This window comes from Solenopsis invicta, chromosome 8, assembly GCF_016802725.1.
Source record: "Solenopsis invicta isolate M01_SB chromosome 8, UNIL_Sinv_3.0, whole genome shotgun sequence".
NCBI lineage: Eukaryota > Metazoa > Arthropoda > Insecta > Hymenoptera > Formicidae > Solenopsis > Solenopsis invicta.
In genome coordinates this window covers 24,427,184-24,444,006 of record NC_052671.1, presented here as the reverse complement: position 1 = coordinate 24,444,006, position 16,823 = coordinate 24,427,184, and the positions used below count along the sequence as shown (strand labels likewise).

Sequence of the window (16,823 nt, the reverse complement as noted above, 5' to 3'; positions counted from 1 at the left end):
TAAGAAAGAACAGTAGGTCGACTCGGTGTCGGCATCTTTGATATGAGGCTTGTTCGTGTTGCTGCCCCTTTGACTATATTTATATAGTCAAAGTGCTGCCCTTTTTGAATTAATTTCTTTGTCGTCTCTCTCTTTCTTACGATCGAATATATATTTATCTCATCTCGAGTGCAAACATTTTTGGGAATTTCAAACAACTCGAACAAACCTATGATGACTACAACATCGCCATGTTGCTAGTTGTGCGTGGATCCAATAGCGTTTGCGAGCGCAGTGGTTTAACTTAGGCTGTGTTCCGTTTTTACTGGCAGTACTGAAAATTTATAGTTCACGTCACATATACTATACATTTTCAGTACTGGCAGTTAATATCGGAACACAGCCTTAACCTGGGGGTCTATCATGGCTGTGTTCCGATATAACTGCCAGTACTGGCAGTGGTGAAAAATCCGTTCCGTTATTGGTACACCTTACGGTCTTGTGTTTACTGCTATTGTAGAACAGGCATTACATGATTCCGTGGAATCGTATGTACACCCAAGGACTTTGATTCTGTCCATGGGGAAATTTTTCAAACTGAAAAGTCGCTATCTTTCTGCATACTTACAGTTCATGATTAAAGGTATGTGTTCATGGTGTCGCTTGTTGCTCATATTCAGCGACAGACGAGTCACGTGATTTTATATATCACTGATTTCAACCGTCGCTTGTGTGAACGGAAAGCAGCGACAGAAAGAAAAAAAACATAACCTAGGTGTTGTGTAAAATAAATTTCAATCGTTAAATAACCTCAAAGCTCCTCGGGCAGGTTGACGACGCGTATCCCTTCTTTTTCTTCTTGAGGGGCCCTGAATATCAGACTACGAAGGAGTTTCAATGCCAATATTTTACTACGCGTGTTCCAAGTAAGAACACACAAAAAAGTAAATTTCTACATTGTGTGTGTCCAACATGTCATATCAAGAAAGATATCACGAGTGGGCCTGTCAAGTTGCTACAATTATTTATAATAAAAATGAAGAGCAACGTCGACGAAATAAACTAATAGTCGCTGTATACATTGCAAAGTTAAAAAAAAAATATAAAAAAAGAGATTTTGGATTGATCCATTATTTAAAAGACGACGTGAACATGGTTTTTACTACGCATCTGTTCCAAGATTAACTCCAGAAAATTTTCGAAACTATTATCGCATGACAGTTATGCAATTTGAAGAATTGTTACACTTAGTGGCACCTGCAATCACTAAACAAACGGCAATTAGAGAACCGTTACCTCCTGCAGAGCGACTATCTATAACATTGAGGTTTGTTTGTCCTTATTTCGTGCATTACATTATGAATTCAAAAATAATTATATTTGATATTAATATTTTTAGATATTTAGCAACTGGTGATTCGATGCATTCAATGTCATATCACTTTCTCGCTGGAGTTTCAACAATAAGCCACGTTATAGGTGAAACATGCGATGCTATATGGAACTGTATTCGTCAGAAAGTGATCCCACCATCAAAAACAACAGAGGAATGGCTACACCTTGCTAAAGAATTTGAAGAGAAATGGGATTTCAATCATTGCGTAGGCGCAATTGACGGCAAACATGTTATTATTGAAGTAATGTTACTGATCAATACTACATTCATCATTGGAGATTATAAGTTTGATGCATAAATGATTATTCTTTTTCTAGTGTCCACCTAAAGCAGGCTCATCTTATTATAATTATAAGAAGACTCACAGTATTGTGCTCCTCGGAATTTGTGACGCACAATATATGTTCACGTTCGTTGATATAGGAGCCTACGGTCGTCGCAGTGACGGTGGTATTTTTAGAGATTCAACGATGGGTCTAAAATTTGCATCAAAGGAAATGAACGTACCTGCACCAGAACCTCTCAGCCCAGGTGGACCTCCTTTACCATATGTTCTAGTGGGCGATGAAGCCTTTCAATTGTCAGATTATTTACTCCGGCCTTATCCAGGAAAAGACGGTTTAAACGACGAGCGAAATATTTATAACTATCGATTGAGTCGAGCTAGGAGAACAATCGAAAATACATTTGGTATTTTAGTCAGTCAATGGAGAATTTTGAAGCGACCAATCAATTGTAGTATAGAAAAGACAATTTCAATTGTTAAAGCCATTATATGCCTCCATAATTGGATTCGTCAGATGGATATTGAAGAAAATCAATATGTTACTTCAACACTAATTGATCGAGAGAGTGATGACGGCTTTATTCCAGGTTCTTGGAGAAATTGCACGGATAATAGTGCATTAGAAAACATAACTCAGTGCGGTTCTAATAATAGTTCTCGTCAAGCGATGCAAATTCGCGAAGAATTCTGTAAATATTTTAATAGTGAAGGTGCCATACCAAGTCAATTCTATCATTGTTAGTTCTTATACTCATTCATTAATTGTATATATGCAATTTAACTTGTCTGAAAATGTATAATAAATTATAAAATATCAGTGGAGTTGATTTAAACTTTATTATAAAAATGTAACAGATGTATGCTTTTAAAAAAATAATAAAACTTAATTTTTTGTGAGTACATCAAAAGTTAGGTTCATCATTTGCTGAATGACATGTAATTGTTGTGTTGGATTCATTTGTCTTAACCTCCATCCGATTACTGCTAATGACGAATCAATTTCATCACATTTGGGTGCTGGTGGTAATACAAGTGGAGTTGATGGTCGACAGAGTGAATCGGCAATTCTATCTAATGCATCGGACTGCTGTCCCGAGGTCTTCTTCTTTTTAGTTGTTGTACCTGTAGTTTATTGGTTTATTATTATTATATTTTGATTATTGATAGAGTAATCAAAATCTTTCATCATTCATTATAGAACACTGATTATTCTTATACTTCTAGTTTCGGTGAAAACCACTTTAGCATAAAACATTCAAAATAGATATTAATATCAAGTACCTGATGCCTCTGATGGGCCATCACAAGTTGCATCATCATTTATTGATTCGCCAATGTTACTCGCAGAGTCATCGACATCAATAGCGTCAATATTAGAAACTTTTCCCCTAAAAATATAAAAATTATAAATTAAAAAGGAAACAATTCAAAAGTGTATATAATTAAAATACTGTATATAATTTTTACTTTTTGACAAGACATAAGTCACGCAAAAACTCCATGGATTCATAGTGGTGCCATTTCTTTGTAGGGAGAGGTCTAGCCGACCCACTAGGGCGTTTTTCAGTATTTATTATTCGTCTATAGGCGTCATGTAAATTTTTAAATTTTTTTTTGCTTCTTCACCACTAAGTTTACCTGTAAATAAAATTTTTCTTTAAATATTTTAACCGTGAATGTTTTTAACGCTTTTTTTACCTCTCAATGTTTCTGACACTTCATCCCAGAGTTTTTTTGTTATGCGTTGACATCGCTGTTCTAATGGAATAGTAAAATCCCACAGGGGCCTTCGTTCTTGAACTAATAAAATTAAAAGTTCCTCGTCATCGTAATTTAATGTAGACTTTGCGATTTTGTCTCTCTCATTATGAGACCTATTTTCCTTTTCAGCTTGTAATTCGTTTGACGAAAGTGTTGTTATAGTTCCTAAAATCAATTTCAGTTAAAAAAATGCAGACTTATTACTATAATTTTCAAGATTTCAAAGTTTCTATTTACCACTAATCTTTTCACGAACCGGCAAGACGACTTCTTTGTTATTGACAAGGCTTCGTCGAACAATGCGATTATCACCTACAAATAATAATATACATTCTTGTAGAATGTTATTTTTTTCAATGATAAAATAAAAATTAAGTATATATATTTTTTTTAAAGATATTTGGAAGACTCATGAGATTTAATAATTTAATAAAAGAGGGCTAATGCGAGTCACACCATGTTATGTGAACAAAGGCTTGATTAGTTTTTAATTGTCGATTCAAACTCGGGTTAAAACGTTCGTACCAATTTGATGGAAACTGATCAATAAACACAAAAGTACTGGTACGCATCAACAATAACGTTGTAACTCTCGTCTCTTTTATTATATTGTATATATTATACCTGTTACTGGATAAAAATAATAATTATTATCCACGAAGAACTTTTTGTATGCTCTTATACAATCATGCATCGGAATGTCGTTTTGATCAATAATTGTTTCACATATCCCGCAGGTATGTACAACAGCTATCTGAAAATTTTATGAAATTATTACAATTTTAATCATTTTTACCCTACTATGCATGTGATCACACTTAACCTCAAAATTATAACAAGCTGAATTCATTCCATTTATTCAACTTTTTTAGTTCCGGTATTTTAATATAATAATTATAAGAGTACAAGAAATCTGTATTAATTAATTTATTTATTTATTGTACTTACATCTTGCAGATCCATATTCAAATTTACTTGATAATCACGTGAAGCGACGTCGCTAGAAGTTGGATTCAATCCTACTTTTCTTCGGCATCGCTAGCGACAAGAACTGGACATAATTTGGTCACGTGACTACTTATCTCGGCGACAAGCGACACCATGAAATTGTACCTTAACGTAACAACCAATAAGCTCTGGTAGTTTCATTAATCATGAACTGCGACTATGTAGAAAGTGGTGACTTCTCAGTTTGGAAAATTTCCCCATTGACAGAATCAAAGTCCTTGGGTGTACATACGATTCCACGGAATCATGTAATGCCTGTTCTACAATAGCAGTAAACACAAGACCGTAAGGTTGTAACGTAAGAAATGAAAATTTTTCATTCGCTTACGAGCTCTTAAAACCATACCTTACAACCTTACGGCCTTGTGTTTATGCTATTGTAGAACAGGCTTTAGGGTGCCGTCACATGGGGCGTAACTTGCGAACAATGGTACTCAACGTAAGTATAGAAAATTTTCCTAGGCTAATCGGATTGACGATTGCTGTCTCAAATGTAATCCGATTGATGACGAAAGCGTGGAGACCGAGAAGCATGCTTGAAAAGTAAGTCTCTTTATTTTTTTAAATAATAACACAAAAAATCAAAGATTAAGTTAAAAAGAATGATTTGAATTTAGATTTATTGTAATTTTTTTTGTCTAAACACTGGATTTCGTTTAAATTTCTGTTTGTAAAAATTAATTAATCTATTCTAAACTTTGTAGTTATATCGGAAACAAATCAAAATTAATAAAACAATTATTAATTATTAGGTACATAATATTAAAGAATATAATATTTCAAGCATATCATATAGAATTCCTGTTTATTATAAACTTAGTAAACATAACTTTGAAATTATTCAACTACATTATACATTAATCAATATTAATTTATATGTTAAAAATCAATAATGTTTCTAAAAATGTTCTTTTTATTCTTTTCCAGATCGTAAATAAACTTCAATTCTATGAATAAATAAAAATTACTGGAAAATGGATTTATATGAAGAGGGCATTATTGAACAATATATCAATTTGTGCTAACTTAAAATTTGTAAAATCTACTTTTCTTTATTAGTTGTTTATTAGAGAGTAATAATATAAAAATGTAATATACGCATCATATATGCATACAATTATTTTAATTTTATTTATGTATATTCCGTTCTTATATTATTACTCTCTAATGAACAACTAACAAAGAATAGCAGATTTTACAAATTTTAAGTTAGCACAAATTGATAATGTTCAATAATGCCCTTTCAATCCATTTTCCAGTAATTTTTATTTATTCTTGGAGTTGAAGTTTATTTACGATCTGGAAAAGAATAAAAAAAACATTTTCAGATACATTATTGATTTTTAACATATAAATTAATATTGATTAATGTATAATGTAGTTGAATAATTTCAAAGTTATTTTTACTGAGTTTATAATAAATAGGAATTCTATATGATATGCTTGAAATATTATATGCTTTAATATGTATCTAATAATTAATAATTGTTTTATTAATTTTGATTTGTTTCCGATATAACCACAAACTTTAGAATAGATTAATTAATTTTTACAAACAGAAATTTAAACGAAATCCAGTGTTTAGACCAAAAAATTACAATAAATCTAAATTCAAATCATTCTTTTTAACTTTATCTTTGATTTTTTGTGTTATTATTTAAAAAAATAAAGAGACTTTTCAAGCATGCTTCTCGGTCTTCACGCTTTCGTCATCAATCGGATTACATTTGAGACAGCAATCGTCAATCCGATTAGCCTAGGGAAATTTTCTATACCTACGATGAGTACCATTGTTCAATCCAATCCGAGATCCGATTAGTTATCGTAAACACCCGTTATTATCGTTACGTCGAATCCAATTTCTGCGTAAGAAACGCTGTATACGGGCCAGTTTCACAACTTAGTTTAACCGGAGTTTAAACCTTTAAACTTGGTTTACGGTAAATATTGTGTTCCACAACTGTCTTAAACCTCGGTTAACGTTGTTAAACTGCGGTTAAAGTTGAACGGCGAAATTCGGGCGTTTAAAGTAGATAACCGAGGTTTAATACTGCAGCGCCACTGCTTTCAATAATCTTTCGAGTATTGTACTTCATGGCTGATATCTCCACGAAATTGTAAAAAGGTTATGTTGCAAGATATGGCTCTGGAATATATGTTATCGTCATCTGACGATGAAGATTTTGTGCAAATAATAAATCGACGCCCGAGAATAATTAGAAGACGACCGTCATATTTTGAAGAATTTGATGACATTGATTTTTATGCTTGATTTCGCTTAACCAAGGAATCTGTTACTGCAGTCTTAAGAGAAATCAAAGAAAAAATTTCTCATAAAACAGAACAGTAAAAATAGTTTTGTAATATTATTAAATTAGTACTTATAGATTACATACTATGATTACGATGACCATATATGTGTTTTTCCAAAGAACAGTTTTTTTTTATTTCGAGTGGCTGTCTTTTAGATTTATTTATTTTTTTCAAAACTCAATTTTGTCTTTTATTCTAATCTGTTGTTCTTTATTTTATGAGAAATTTTTTTCTAATTAGTGTTCCAATGTTTAATGTACTTAAGGGGTAACACCACTGTAGAATTTTTGAAAAATCGATTTTTTTTTTATTGCTTTAAAAAATACTTTGAACCTTCTAGAATGAGTTAAAAAAAGTCTTATGTCTGTTACAAAATTTTTTGTGTGAAATTTCGCGCTCTTTCTTAAGCGTGTCGGGCTGCTCCAAAACGACTACCTACGGCACATCGATACCTGCTCGAAGGGTACAGCCTAATGACTTACCTTCTGATTTTGAAGTGAAAAAGAAAGAGTGCATTGATCACGTGCAAAAGAGAATGGGCACTCGTTTGCGAAATTTAAAAAAAAATGTAAAAGGCCTCGGAGGAAAAGGTAAATTAACTGCTAAATTAATTGACGAGCTTACAATATATTATGGTTTAGCGATACGGCGGAATCCAAACTCCGTGAAAAATATGAAAAATGATATTTGGGCAACCTTATTTCATAAAATGTCAACCGATGAAAATCCGCAACACGAGAAGTGCTCGGAGTCTTGGTGCGACTGGAAAAAGGCACAAGCAGCAAATTCCTTGGCTACTTACCATCATAAGCCGCCACTACCGAAGGAAATTTTTGAAGCTATCAAACCTATTTACGAGGAGCTGAGCCGTGATGATTTGCTAAATCGTTGCTTGGGAGGCTACACTCAAAATAGCAACGAAAGTTTCAATGCTGCTGTATGGAACTTGGCGCCAAAATCTTACTCAAGCGGCAAAAAAGTATTATGTGCAGCAACTGATATTGCTGTGTGCACCTTCAATGACGGTTTGACTAACATTTTACGAATTATGCAAGTTTTGGAGATGGATATCGGCTACCAAGCATACAATTTTTGCCTTGAAGCCAATGCGACAAGGATCGAGCACTCCGAGCGGGCTTTGACAGATGCAGCAAAGAAGGCACGCACCAGCACAAAATCGTCGCGGAAAGAAAATGAGGAACAATACTTGAGCAAAGAAGGGATGCTTTACGGTCCTGGGATAGCAGACTAATGGTAAAAAATTTCAAACAGTCACATTTTTCATTTTGTCCCGTCTAAAACACGTCTCTAAGCTTTAAACGCGTTTTTCTCAAAACATGGTTTTTTAAAACGGCACGCAGCATAACTCAAACAATTTTCATTCTTTCCACTCCAAATTTTAACCACTTCTTTAAAATAACATTTCGAAGAGAAACACGTACGGAATTTTCGATAAGTTGATTAGAACATTATTTATTGACAAATATGTGACCGTTTTTTCCGTCAAAAATTGAAATTTTTTTTTAAATGCGTGCCAATTACTCAAAAATAAATATTTCTCAAATTCCGTACGTGTTTCTCTAGCTATACTCATGTAGATTAAGAAAAAATTTTTTGTTTTGTTCCAGATAAATCTCTACGATGGTTCTGCTGCGTGCCGCAAACCCCTAAAAAATAAACACGTCTCACGACAGTGGCTATAGCGTCGCCATTTTTTAATATTTTTTAATAAAAAAATTTTTACAAACACTTAAAAACATGTTTAATAACATCCTTAAATATTATTTTCTTCTTACTTTTCCTTCCATGCAAAAAAAATTCACAAAAAAACGCTTTATTTGGGCCGTCTACAGTGGTGTTACCCCTTAATAAAGTGTAAATTTTTACAGTAACAATTGAATTTAATTGTTTAGTTTAAACTGATTTGAAAACATGTAAGAAGAAAACTTTAAAACTTTTAAATTTGTTCATTATTTTTTGCCTTGGTGTATAGAACCTGTAATATCTCATTCCCTACTTTTCGGTAACAACCAATCACACTACTTGTTCTAGAAGAAAGATAAGTCTGTTGAAGTTTCTTCGCATAGATTATAGGTTTACGTAACCTAGAGTTAAAATCTGGTTGTGAAACGCGATAGAAGTTTAACCGTGGCGTTAAACTTGACGGTAGTTCAACTAAACTCGGGTTAAACCCAAAGTTGTGAAACTGGGCCTACATGTAGTAATACATGCATTGGTAATACATATATTACTTAAATAAGCAGAACAAAATTGAAAGATAGATAATGATATCAGGGTAAATTAAGAAACAGTTTTATATCAAATTTATTATTTATAATAGCTATTCTGTAATAACATTCTGTCATATCCAACCTTCTTGCAATATGTTGATACAAAATTTTAAGGTTATAGTTGTACATTAATAGATATGTCCGTGTTGCTTGAATTTCTTGCATGTAAAATGCTTTTTTTTTCTTAAATGCCTAACATATATTTATTTTGTTTTAAATATATAAATTTTAAAAAATTACAAGTAACAGGAATGTATGCCCGCACAGGTTAGATTTGCACAAAGATGATTCACACATACTAGTGTGCAGAGTATCAGTTCTACATGATGCGTACTTTTCGAGACGCGTAAATTACAAAAACCAATCGTAAATTTGTTTAGCATTTCTGTTAGAGAGTACAAGAGAAACTCTAATCAGCAATTGGTTGCATTAGATACGCATTTCTTGAAATTGCGCTTCATGTGAAAGAAGACTTTTAAAATGACGTAACGTATTTTAGAAGTTACTAGAACACGCAAATTACGCTACGCAAGTTACGCCCCATGTGACGGCACCCTAACTCACTCATGAGCGGAAATATGAACTTTTTCACGTGAACTTTTTCGCCATCAGCCGTGATGGCGAAAAGGTGAAAATTTAGGGAATTAATAAATTGTATGTATTTTGAAAGAATGAAAGTGTGGTAACAGTGTGGTAACAGTTTGAAGAGGTATTATTGAAAAGGTTAACCTTTTTGGTATTGCATTGCGTTGATAGGAAAAAGTAATACATACATAAATAAAAATAATGCTTTTGTGATGTAATTAAGTTTGATATTTATATTTGACAAATTGATATTTTGATAATTATATAGAATGAGGTTTCCTGCCGTAGGAACCGTACTCACCCTAAGGGTGCAGTCCCATGGAGCGTATCAGGCGTATCGCGGATTGCGCGTATCGAAAATCTGACCAATCGCGAACGTTCCGCTGCTTCCGCTGTTCTTGGTTCGCTGCCGTTCCGCCGAAGTTATTCTTTAGCGTATTCAATCGAGCGGATCAGAGCGGATTGAGGTTAACATAAAGAAAAATAGCAGTTTCTTGTAATTGATACAATTAAAACAATTATGAACAAAGGAAATATAAGTCCTGTGAGTAGCATATAGCATTTTAAAATATTATTTTTGTAATACTTATTAATTATAATATTTTAAGGTTAGTTTAGAATTTGACGAAGCATATTTTTGATTAGTCTACACTGATTATTTCAGTTTAATATAAATACGGATATAAATATTGTATTATGAATTGCAAATTACAAATTGCAAATTACAAATATTGGTCTGACCCAATATTTCCGTTTTCCTTTATTCGCAATTTTTCTCTCGTTTTTTAATGCTAAATAATAAAGCGCATAAAGATTAATAATTTTACGATGTATTTCATGCCTGGTAAAAACATCGTAATTTATTCGTTTTAAACGTTTTATTAATAAAGCAATTGAAAACAATATTGTTTTCGATTTCATTCTGCACCTGTTAAAAGTCAAATGTTTTATTTACTTATACTAAATAAATTAATAAATTAAATAAAATTCACTTTATATATACTGTGAATATTCTCCTATTCTTCCGTCTGCTTTTGTTCCTACGGTCCCATGAAGCGGAATTCGCCTAAGCGGATCAGCGGTTCACCAATCACAAGACTGTTTGGATGAGAGAAATAACAAAATTCGTTTCGTGATTGAGCATCCGCTTAATACGCTTACGCAAATTCCGCTTCATGGGACCGTAGGAACAAAACGTTCACGTACCGAAAGCAGCGGAACGTTCGCGATTGGTCAGATTTTCGATACGCGCAATCCGCGATACGCCTGATACGCTCCATGGGACTGCACCCTAAGTGTTTATAACTTATAAATTTGGAAAATACATGTGTGAGCGGAGAATTCAGTTTTAATCAAGGTCCATATTCTAAATTATTCAATATTTTTTAATTAAACAAAGTTAAATTTAATGACTAATGAAATTAATTTACTTTAAAATTTGCACACATAAAAAACTAATTAAAATTAATTTTGAAAAACAATGTTTGAATTAAATTACAATGTAATTTTGAGTATTAGATTACTACATAATAAAATAGTTGTTACAATATACGGATCATTAAAAATAAATGTAATATATATTATATTTGTAAATTAAGTTTATGCAATATAAGAAATATTGCTATTTATTTATGAATATTTTTTTTACAATTTTTTTTTATATAACAAAATTTTTACAGTAAAAGTTATACTGTAAAAGCAGATAGAAACCTTTTTCACGATCGCTTGATAGTTGCAATGACAGAGCCTCTAATGGTGAATTTCGGAACGCAAACTAAATTTCCGCGCATCATACATAATCGCTGTGCGTGAAAAGATTCACGTGAACTCTCTATGAGTGAAAAATGAAAAATGAAAAGTGAAAAGTGAAACGTGAAAAGTGAAAAGTGAAACGTGAAAAGTGAAAAGTGAAACGTGAAAAGTTCCACGTGAAATTACATGATTGACCCCCTGGGCACGTATTATGTATTTGTTCGGAATCAATTCCGATCGGAATTATTCCGTTTTCCCTAGAAAACACAATAGAAATTTAGTGAGAAACGGAATAATTCCGAACAAATGCGTAATACGTGCCCTGAGTCGGATTAATGACGCCATATGCTGGAATCGTCCAATCAGAATTTAATCGCCATATTGCTGGTTGTGCGATTTGGTCATGCGCGAAGGACAACTTTCACCGTGCTTTATGACAGTCGACCTACTGTTCTTTCTTATAATGTGCAATTACGTTCGTCGATCGATGAACAAGTCTACATTCCAAAAACTATCGAAGAAAATGTGTTGCAACCTTTTAGCTCACGACTGTATAGGCTTGTTTTCTATTCCTGCACTAGACTGCACTGGAACGTTTCTTCTTGCTTTCACTAACTTTCAAATATATATCTATTTCATTTTAAGTGCACACTAATTCAGGGAGTTCAGGAACAGAAAACAAACGGTATGTATGTATAGTCGTGAGCTAAAAGGTTGTAACACATTTTCTTCGATTGTTTTTGAAATGTAGACTTGCTCATCAAGCGGCAAACGTAATTGGTTGGATCCATAAGTAAGAACCAATCATGTCCTCAGCTCTCGTTATAGTTGCGCGTTCAGAAACGCATCGAAGAAAAATTGTCGCAACTATAATGAACACGACTGTACAGTCGCCTGCATTATAGTTGCGACACTTTTCTTTCGATGCGTTTCTGAACGCGTAACTATAACGAGAGTTGAGAACATGATTGGTTCTTACTTGTGGATCTAACCAATTACGTTCACCGCTCGATGAGAAAGGCTACATTCCAAAAACCATTGAAGAAAAAGTGTCGCAACTATAATGCAGGCGACTGTACATATGTACATACATACGTGTATCAAGTACTTGGTGTAAACTAGTCCATAGTATATGTAGTATATGTTCTGTGTCTAAACTGTGCAAATGCATTGTGCATTGGAGCACGTTGGAATATGTGACGCGACAAATTTTATTAAATAAAAGGATTGCGCTACTTTCATAATGAGCTTTACATTCTATACGCCGATGGTTGTAAGTAACCGATATGATATGTTTCTTAATCTTCATCAACTTTAATGATTAAAATCTCGGTTTGCGGAACAAAGTGACACTTTTTTTTGCCGGATTCTTTTGTTTTGTGCAAAAACGTATCGAACAAGTTTAATTTTATCGAAATTGGAGGTGAAGAGACTAAACTTAAGAAAAACTTACCAAAGTTTGTTTAAATAAGTATAATATATTTTTTTTATTAAGAATAAATTTCAAAAGCTTAATGGTTATATTTTCGATGTCTATAATGTCGTTTATATTTTCAGGTAACAAGACTTGCAACAATTTGTTGTTGAGAGTTTAAAGAAGAATTATTTCTTATATTGTTTAAATTTAGAAAAATATTACAATATAAATATGAGCTGTCAAAGAGGAAATGCTAGTCGTTCAAGACCTCAAAGATATCAAAATCAAACGTCATTTAAGAACAATTTATATGACAACTCTCAGAAAACAAAATTAATTAACAATATTGAAGTTACTAATGTATGTGAACGTTGCAAAAAAATAATTGAGTGGAAAATCAAATATAAGAAATACAAAGTGCTTAAAGCTCCAGTAAAATGTATTAAGTGTGAGGAAAAAACTGTAAAACATTCTTATCACAATATCTGTTTGCTTTGTGCCAAGCAACTAGAGGTCTGTTCAAAATGTGGACAGAAGAAAGAAATTGTGGAAAAAAAAGCAAGTAAAGAAGAACAACTTAAATTGGATGCTGAATTTAGAACAATTTTAAAAACCATGTCAGAACGAAAACGAAGAACATTCTTACGTTATATGAATCAACAGTTGAGTATGTATTTTGTATGTTGTATATTGCTAATCCATCTTTACAATGTGGTGAAATGAGATGTTCATGTCATCACTGTATGAACAAATTTTTTAGATTTTCTTTATTAGTGCTAAGGTTTTTTAAGGTCACTGAATCAAAATATATCAGAATTTCAAAGTTTAAAATGATGTATCTGAAATAGTAGACTTAAAAAAGTAGAGATTTTAACAATTTGAAAGCATATTTATAATCTAATTATTTTTATCTAATTATTTTACAAGTTTTGATTTGCTATATTGAATTACTATTTTGAAATTTTGATATTCAGATTCAGCAACCTTGAAAAGGATGCCAAGTTTCATACAAAAATTGCAAAAAGGTAAATCATTTTATCAGTTATATTACATTCTAGTGGCATATTTTTCCACATACACTGTGAAGGGATTAAACAGAATATTATTTAGATGTATACCACTTCTATGTAAAGTGTCAGTGCACTTGAGAGTTTTATAAAAAGTGTTCTTTGCTTTTTAAAGGAGGGATTGAAAAAGTGTTAGTTTTGGCCTTCAAGGTACTCTTAAATAGACTTTGAAAAATCAGGTTAGGTCCTTAAATAACAAGAAAAAACATTTGTTCAAGAAGTGGTGGAAACATTGCAAGAATAGCTTAAATATAGTAAAACAGTGACATTAACAACATGCATGATTAATAATTAGAAAACTATGATTTTAGCTAAAATTGTGGGTACATACTACATGTAAAGATCGCAGACTATTTTAGTATTATCCAGGATGCATCACGTGAAAGTATAGTTTGTTTAGCATCTCTTAGCAGAGATCGGGACCCCACACTTCTGTGGTATTTTGTGATTTCAAATTCTCTTTGCCATGTGTGTGCAAATGTATAATATAAAAAGGGAATACACAATTTGTTTGCACCTTCAGAATCTGAATGATAATGATTCTTCATTACAATAATCATTGAAGAATTGAACAGCATTGAAATCTTTTAAAATCAAACTATATCAAAAACCCACATAAATGTTTGAGAACAACTTCCAATAACACTTTGCATTTACAAGTATGCCCAATAATAGCATCACTTCCATTTTTTGTTTTATCAATGAGTAAATTTATAAAATGATTATGGTGATGACTTTAATGAAGAATAATTATACTAATAATATATTTGATAAAGAAAAAATCCTGTAATTTTGTCCTTGAAAAAATTTAACTAATCTTGGAATAAGAAGGAATAAACAAAAAAAATATTAAATTTTGATATTGATCGGAGAACATTGATAGATATGTGAAAACACAAACATTAAACAACAAGATCATCTTATGGATCATAGCTAGATCGTAGTGCTGATATTTATTGTGTGATTTTATATATATTTTCAAGTTCACGAAACACTGCGCGCCGTATAATTTTTCAATATTAAAACAGTTCTAATTTGAACAAGAAATAGAAATATCGATATTAAATTGAAAATTAATTTAATAATGACTAACGCTAACAAACATCTAATTGTGAGGATTCTTTTGCACCCCTAAAAATAATTGATGTTGATCTCCGTATTTATGTGCAAAAGATTAATCAATCATTTTAAATCAATGGCTTGCATTTAATACATATTCTGTATTAATACTGATCACAATTTTGGATTTAAATCTGTTCAGATTAAATTTATCCAAATAAGTATTGATATTTTGAAAGTGTTACATGTAATAATTACTGATATTAACATTTACAAATGATTGAAAAATTAAATTTCCAAATTACGGAAACATAATATAAACGAAGTGCCTTACGATCATAGCTAGATTTCAGTGTTGATATTTATTCGTGTGATTTTATATACCTCTTCAAATTCACTAAATAACGCACCGAATAAATTTTTGGTTATAACACAGTTCTAAGTTCAATAAGAATTAGTAATATCACGTTTGCTAAATTGAAAATCAATTTAACAATAAATAATGCTCACATTTGAATGTGATAACCTTTTCCCGCCTTAAAAAAACTGTAATTTGTTGTGAAAAATAATACCTCACCCTCGTTGAGGTATTATTTTTTGTAATAAATTCTTTATAGTTTTTTTATGGAATAAGGGTTCTCATATTTAGATGCGAGTTAACATCCTTTATTATATCAATAAACATCAACACTAAGATCTAGCTAATCTTTAAGGAACTTTGTTTATATTGTGTTTTCATATTATCAGTCAAATAAGTTCTCTATTTCAATCACAGAAAATATCTCGGTGGAGAAAAGTCTTTCAAGAGGATTTCAAAAATATATTTTTAAAAGAAAAAGAAAAAATTTGAACCTGCTTTTTAATTTTGTTTCTATGGTATTTTGTTTTTAAATTATGTAAAATTATAAATCAATATGTTTCCAATATTTTTTTTTGAAACCTCGAAACGCTTTCTATAGCTTGAAACATCAAGTAAATATTAATATAAGATTATTTTAAAGTAGGTTTTCTAAGCTTTAAAATACTTTAAGAAGAAATATTTTTTAAACACAGATATTTCCTTGTAATGATAATTCTTATGTAAAAATTTATTTCTTATAAAATGTTTTTTAACTTCAAAACTAAAGAGTTTACGGAAAAAAAAATATTTGTTATAATGTGCTTGATTAGTATAAATTAAAAAATTAAAAAAATTCAAGATCTTTTTTATACTTAATTTTATACTTAATTTTCTTGGAAGAAAATCTCAAACGTGCTGAAACTTTTGAGCAGTACTGTATATGTATGTCATGTATACAATAGGTATAAATATATGTTTTTATGTAATGAAAAGCTTTGTCCAACTTTATTTTTAGCAAAATATAATAGCAAACCTTATATTCCTTTCAGATATTGATACAGATAAAACTGACAGTAAAGATAAAAATAAAGATAAAACAAATTCGAAAGGAAGAGAAGATTTATTAATGAAACTAAAATTGTTAGCTATTACAGAAGATGATGACAACATTGACAGTGATACTGATGATAAAAGAGAAAATGATGATTATGACAGTGATGCTGTTATATTATAAAAAATACATTTATAAGAAAAAATGTTCTAAATAAATAGCCTTAGTATAAAATATAGTCTCATTTTATTTAAAAACATATGTAAAAACACAAATAATATATATAAAAAAATATGTGAAAAGTTACAACTAGATCTTATATTATATATTTTCTTATATTATTGTTAGTCTTAATATTTATTGTGTGAGCATGAGTATGATCAAGTCATGTTACAAATGTTTTGAAGCATCTTTTGATCGGTCAATTTGTAAAATTCTTTGCTTTGATTGATTAATTAAATGTGCTTCGAAGCCCATACACCACAGAAAATTGCAGCAATGTTGCAGATTACAATGCA

At 31.3% G+C, this 16,823-nt stretch overlaps 4 protein-coding genes across 5 annotated transcripts; 3 read left to right on the top strand and 1 right to left on the bottom strand.

The window, feature by feature from the left end:
* The first annotated feature begins 614 nt into the window (after window positions 1-614).
* Window positions 615-2,478, top strand: LOC120358404 (protein ALP1-like). The gene is made up of 3 exons (XM_039452615.1): window positions 615-1,306; window positions 1,379-1,616; window positions 1,693-2,478. Exons 1-3 carry the CDS (start codon window positions 1,194-1,196, stop codon window positions 2,401-2,403), a joined length of 1,062 nt encoding a protein of 353 aa, XP_039308549.1. The 5' UTR covers window positions 615-1,193; the 3' UTR covers window positions 2,404-2,478.
* Window position 2,479: 1 nt separating this feature from the next.
* LOC105202839 lies at window positions 2,480-4,540 on the bottom strand. The gene is made up of 7 exons (XM_039452616.1): window positions 4,371-4,540; window positions 4,047-4,176; window positions 3,660-3,734; window positions 3,360-3,587; window positions 3,129-3,299; window positions 2,943-3,049; window positions 2,480-2,783 (listed from the first exon to the last, which is right to left on the bottom strand). Exons 1-5 carry the CDS (start codon window positions 4,383-4,385, stop codon window positions 3,235-3,237), a joined length of 513 nt encoding a protein of 170 aa, XP_039308550.1. The 5' UTR covers window positions 4,386-4,540; the 3' UTR covers window positions 2,480-2,783; window positions 2,943-3,049; window positions 3,129-3,234.
* A 2,467-nt stretch (window positions 4,541-7,007) lies between these two features.
* LOC120358441 lies at window positions 7,008-8,500 on the top strand. Its single transcript, XM_039452758.1, has 2 exons — window positions 7,008-7,997; window positions 8,372-8,500. Exon 1 carries the CDS (start codon window positions 7,279-7,281, stop codon window positions 7,993-7,995), a length of 717 nt encoding a protein of 238 aa, XP_039308692.1. The 5' UTR covers window positions 7,008-7,278; the 3' UTR covers window positions 7,996-7,997; window positions 8,372-8,500.
* A 3,962-nt stretch (window positions 8,501-12,462) lies between these two features.
* LOC105202840 (uncharacterized protein C9orf85 homolog) lies at window positions 12,463-16,539 on the top strand. 2 transcript variants are annotated; one of them, XM_011171529.2, is made up of 3 exons: window positions 12,463-12,644; window positions 12,929-13,455; window positions 16,304-16,539. In XM_011171529.2, the coding sequence occupies exons 2-3, from the start codon at window positions 13,020-13,022 to the stop codon at window positions 16,486-16,488; spliced, it is 621 nt and encodes a 206-aa protein (XP_011169831.1). In that variant the 5' UTR covers window positions 12,463-12,644; window positions 12,929-13,019; the 3' UTR covers window positions 16,489-16,539. The 2 variants fall into 2 exon arrangements, with proteins under 2 accessions (XP_011169831.1, XP_011169832.1); XM_011171530.3 differs by having other exon boundaries at window positions 12,495-12,828.
* The last annotated feature ends 284 nt before the right edge of the window (window positions 16,540-16,823 follow it).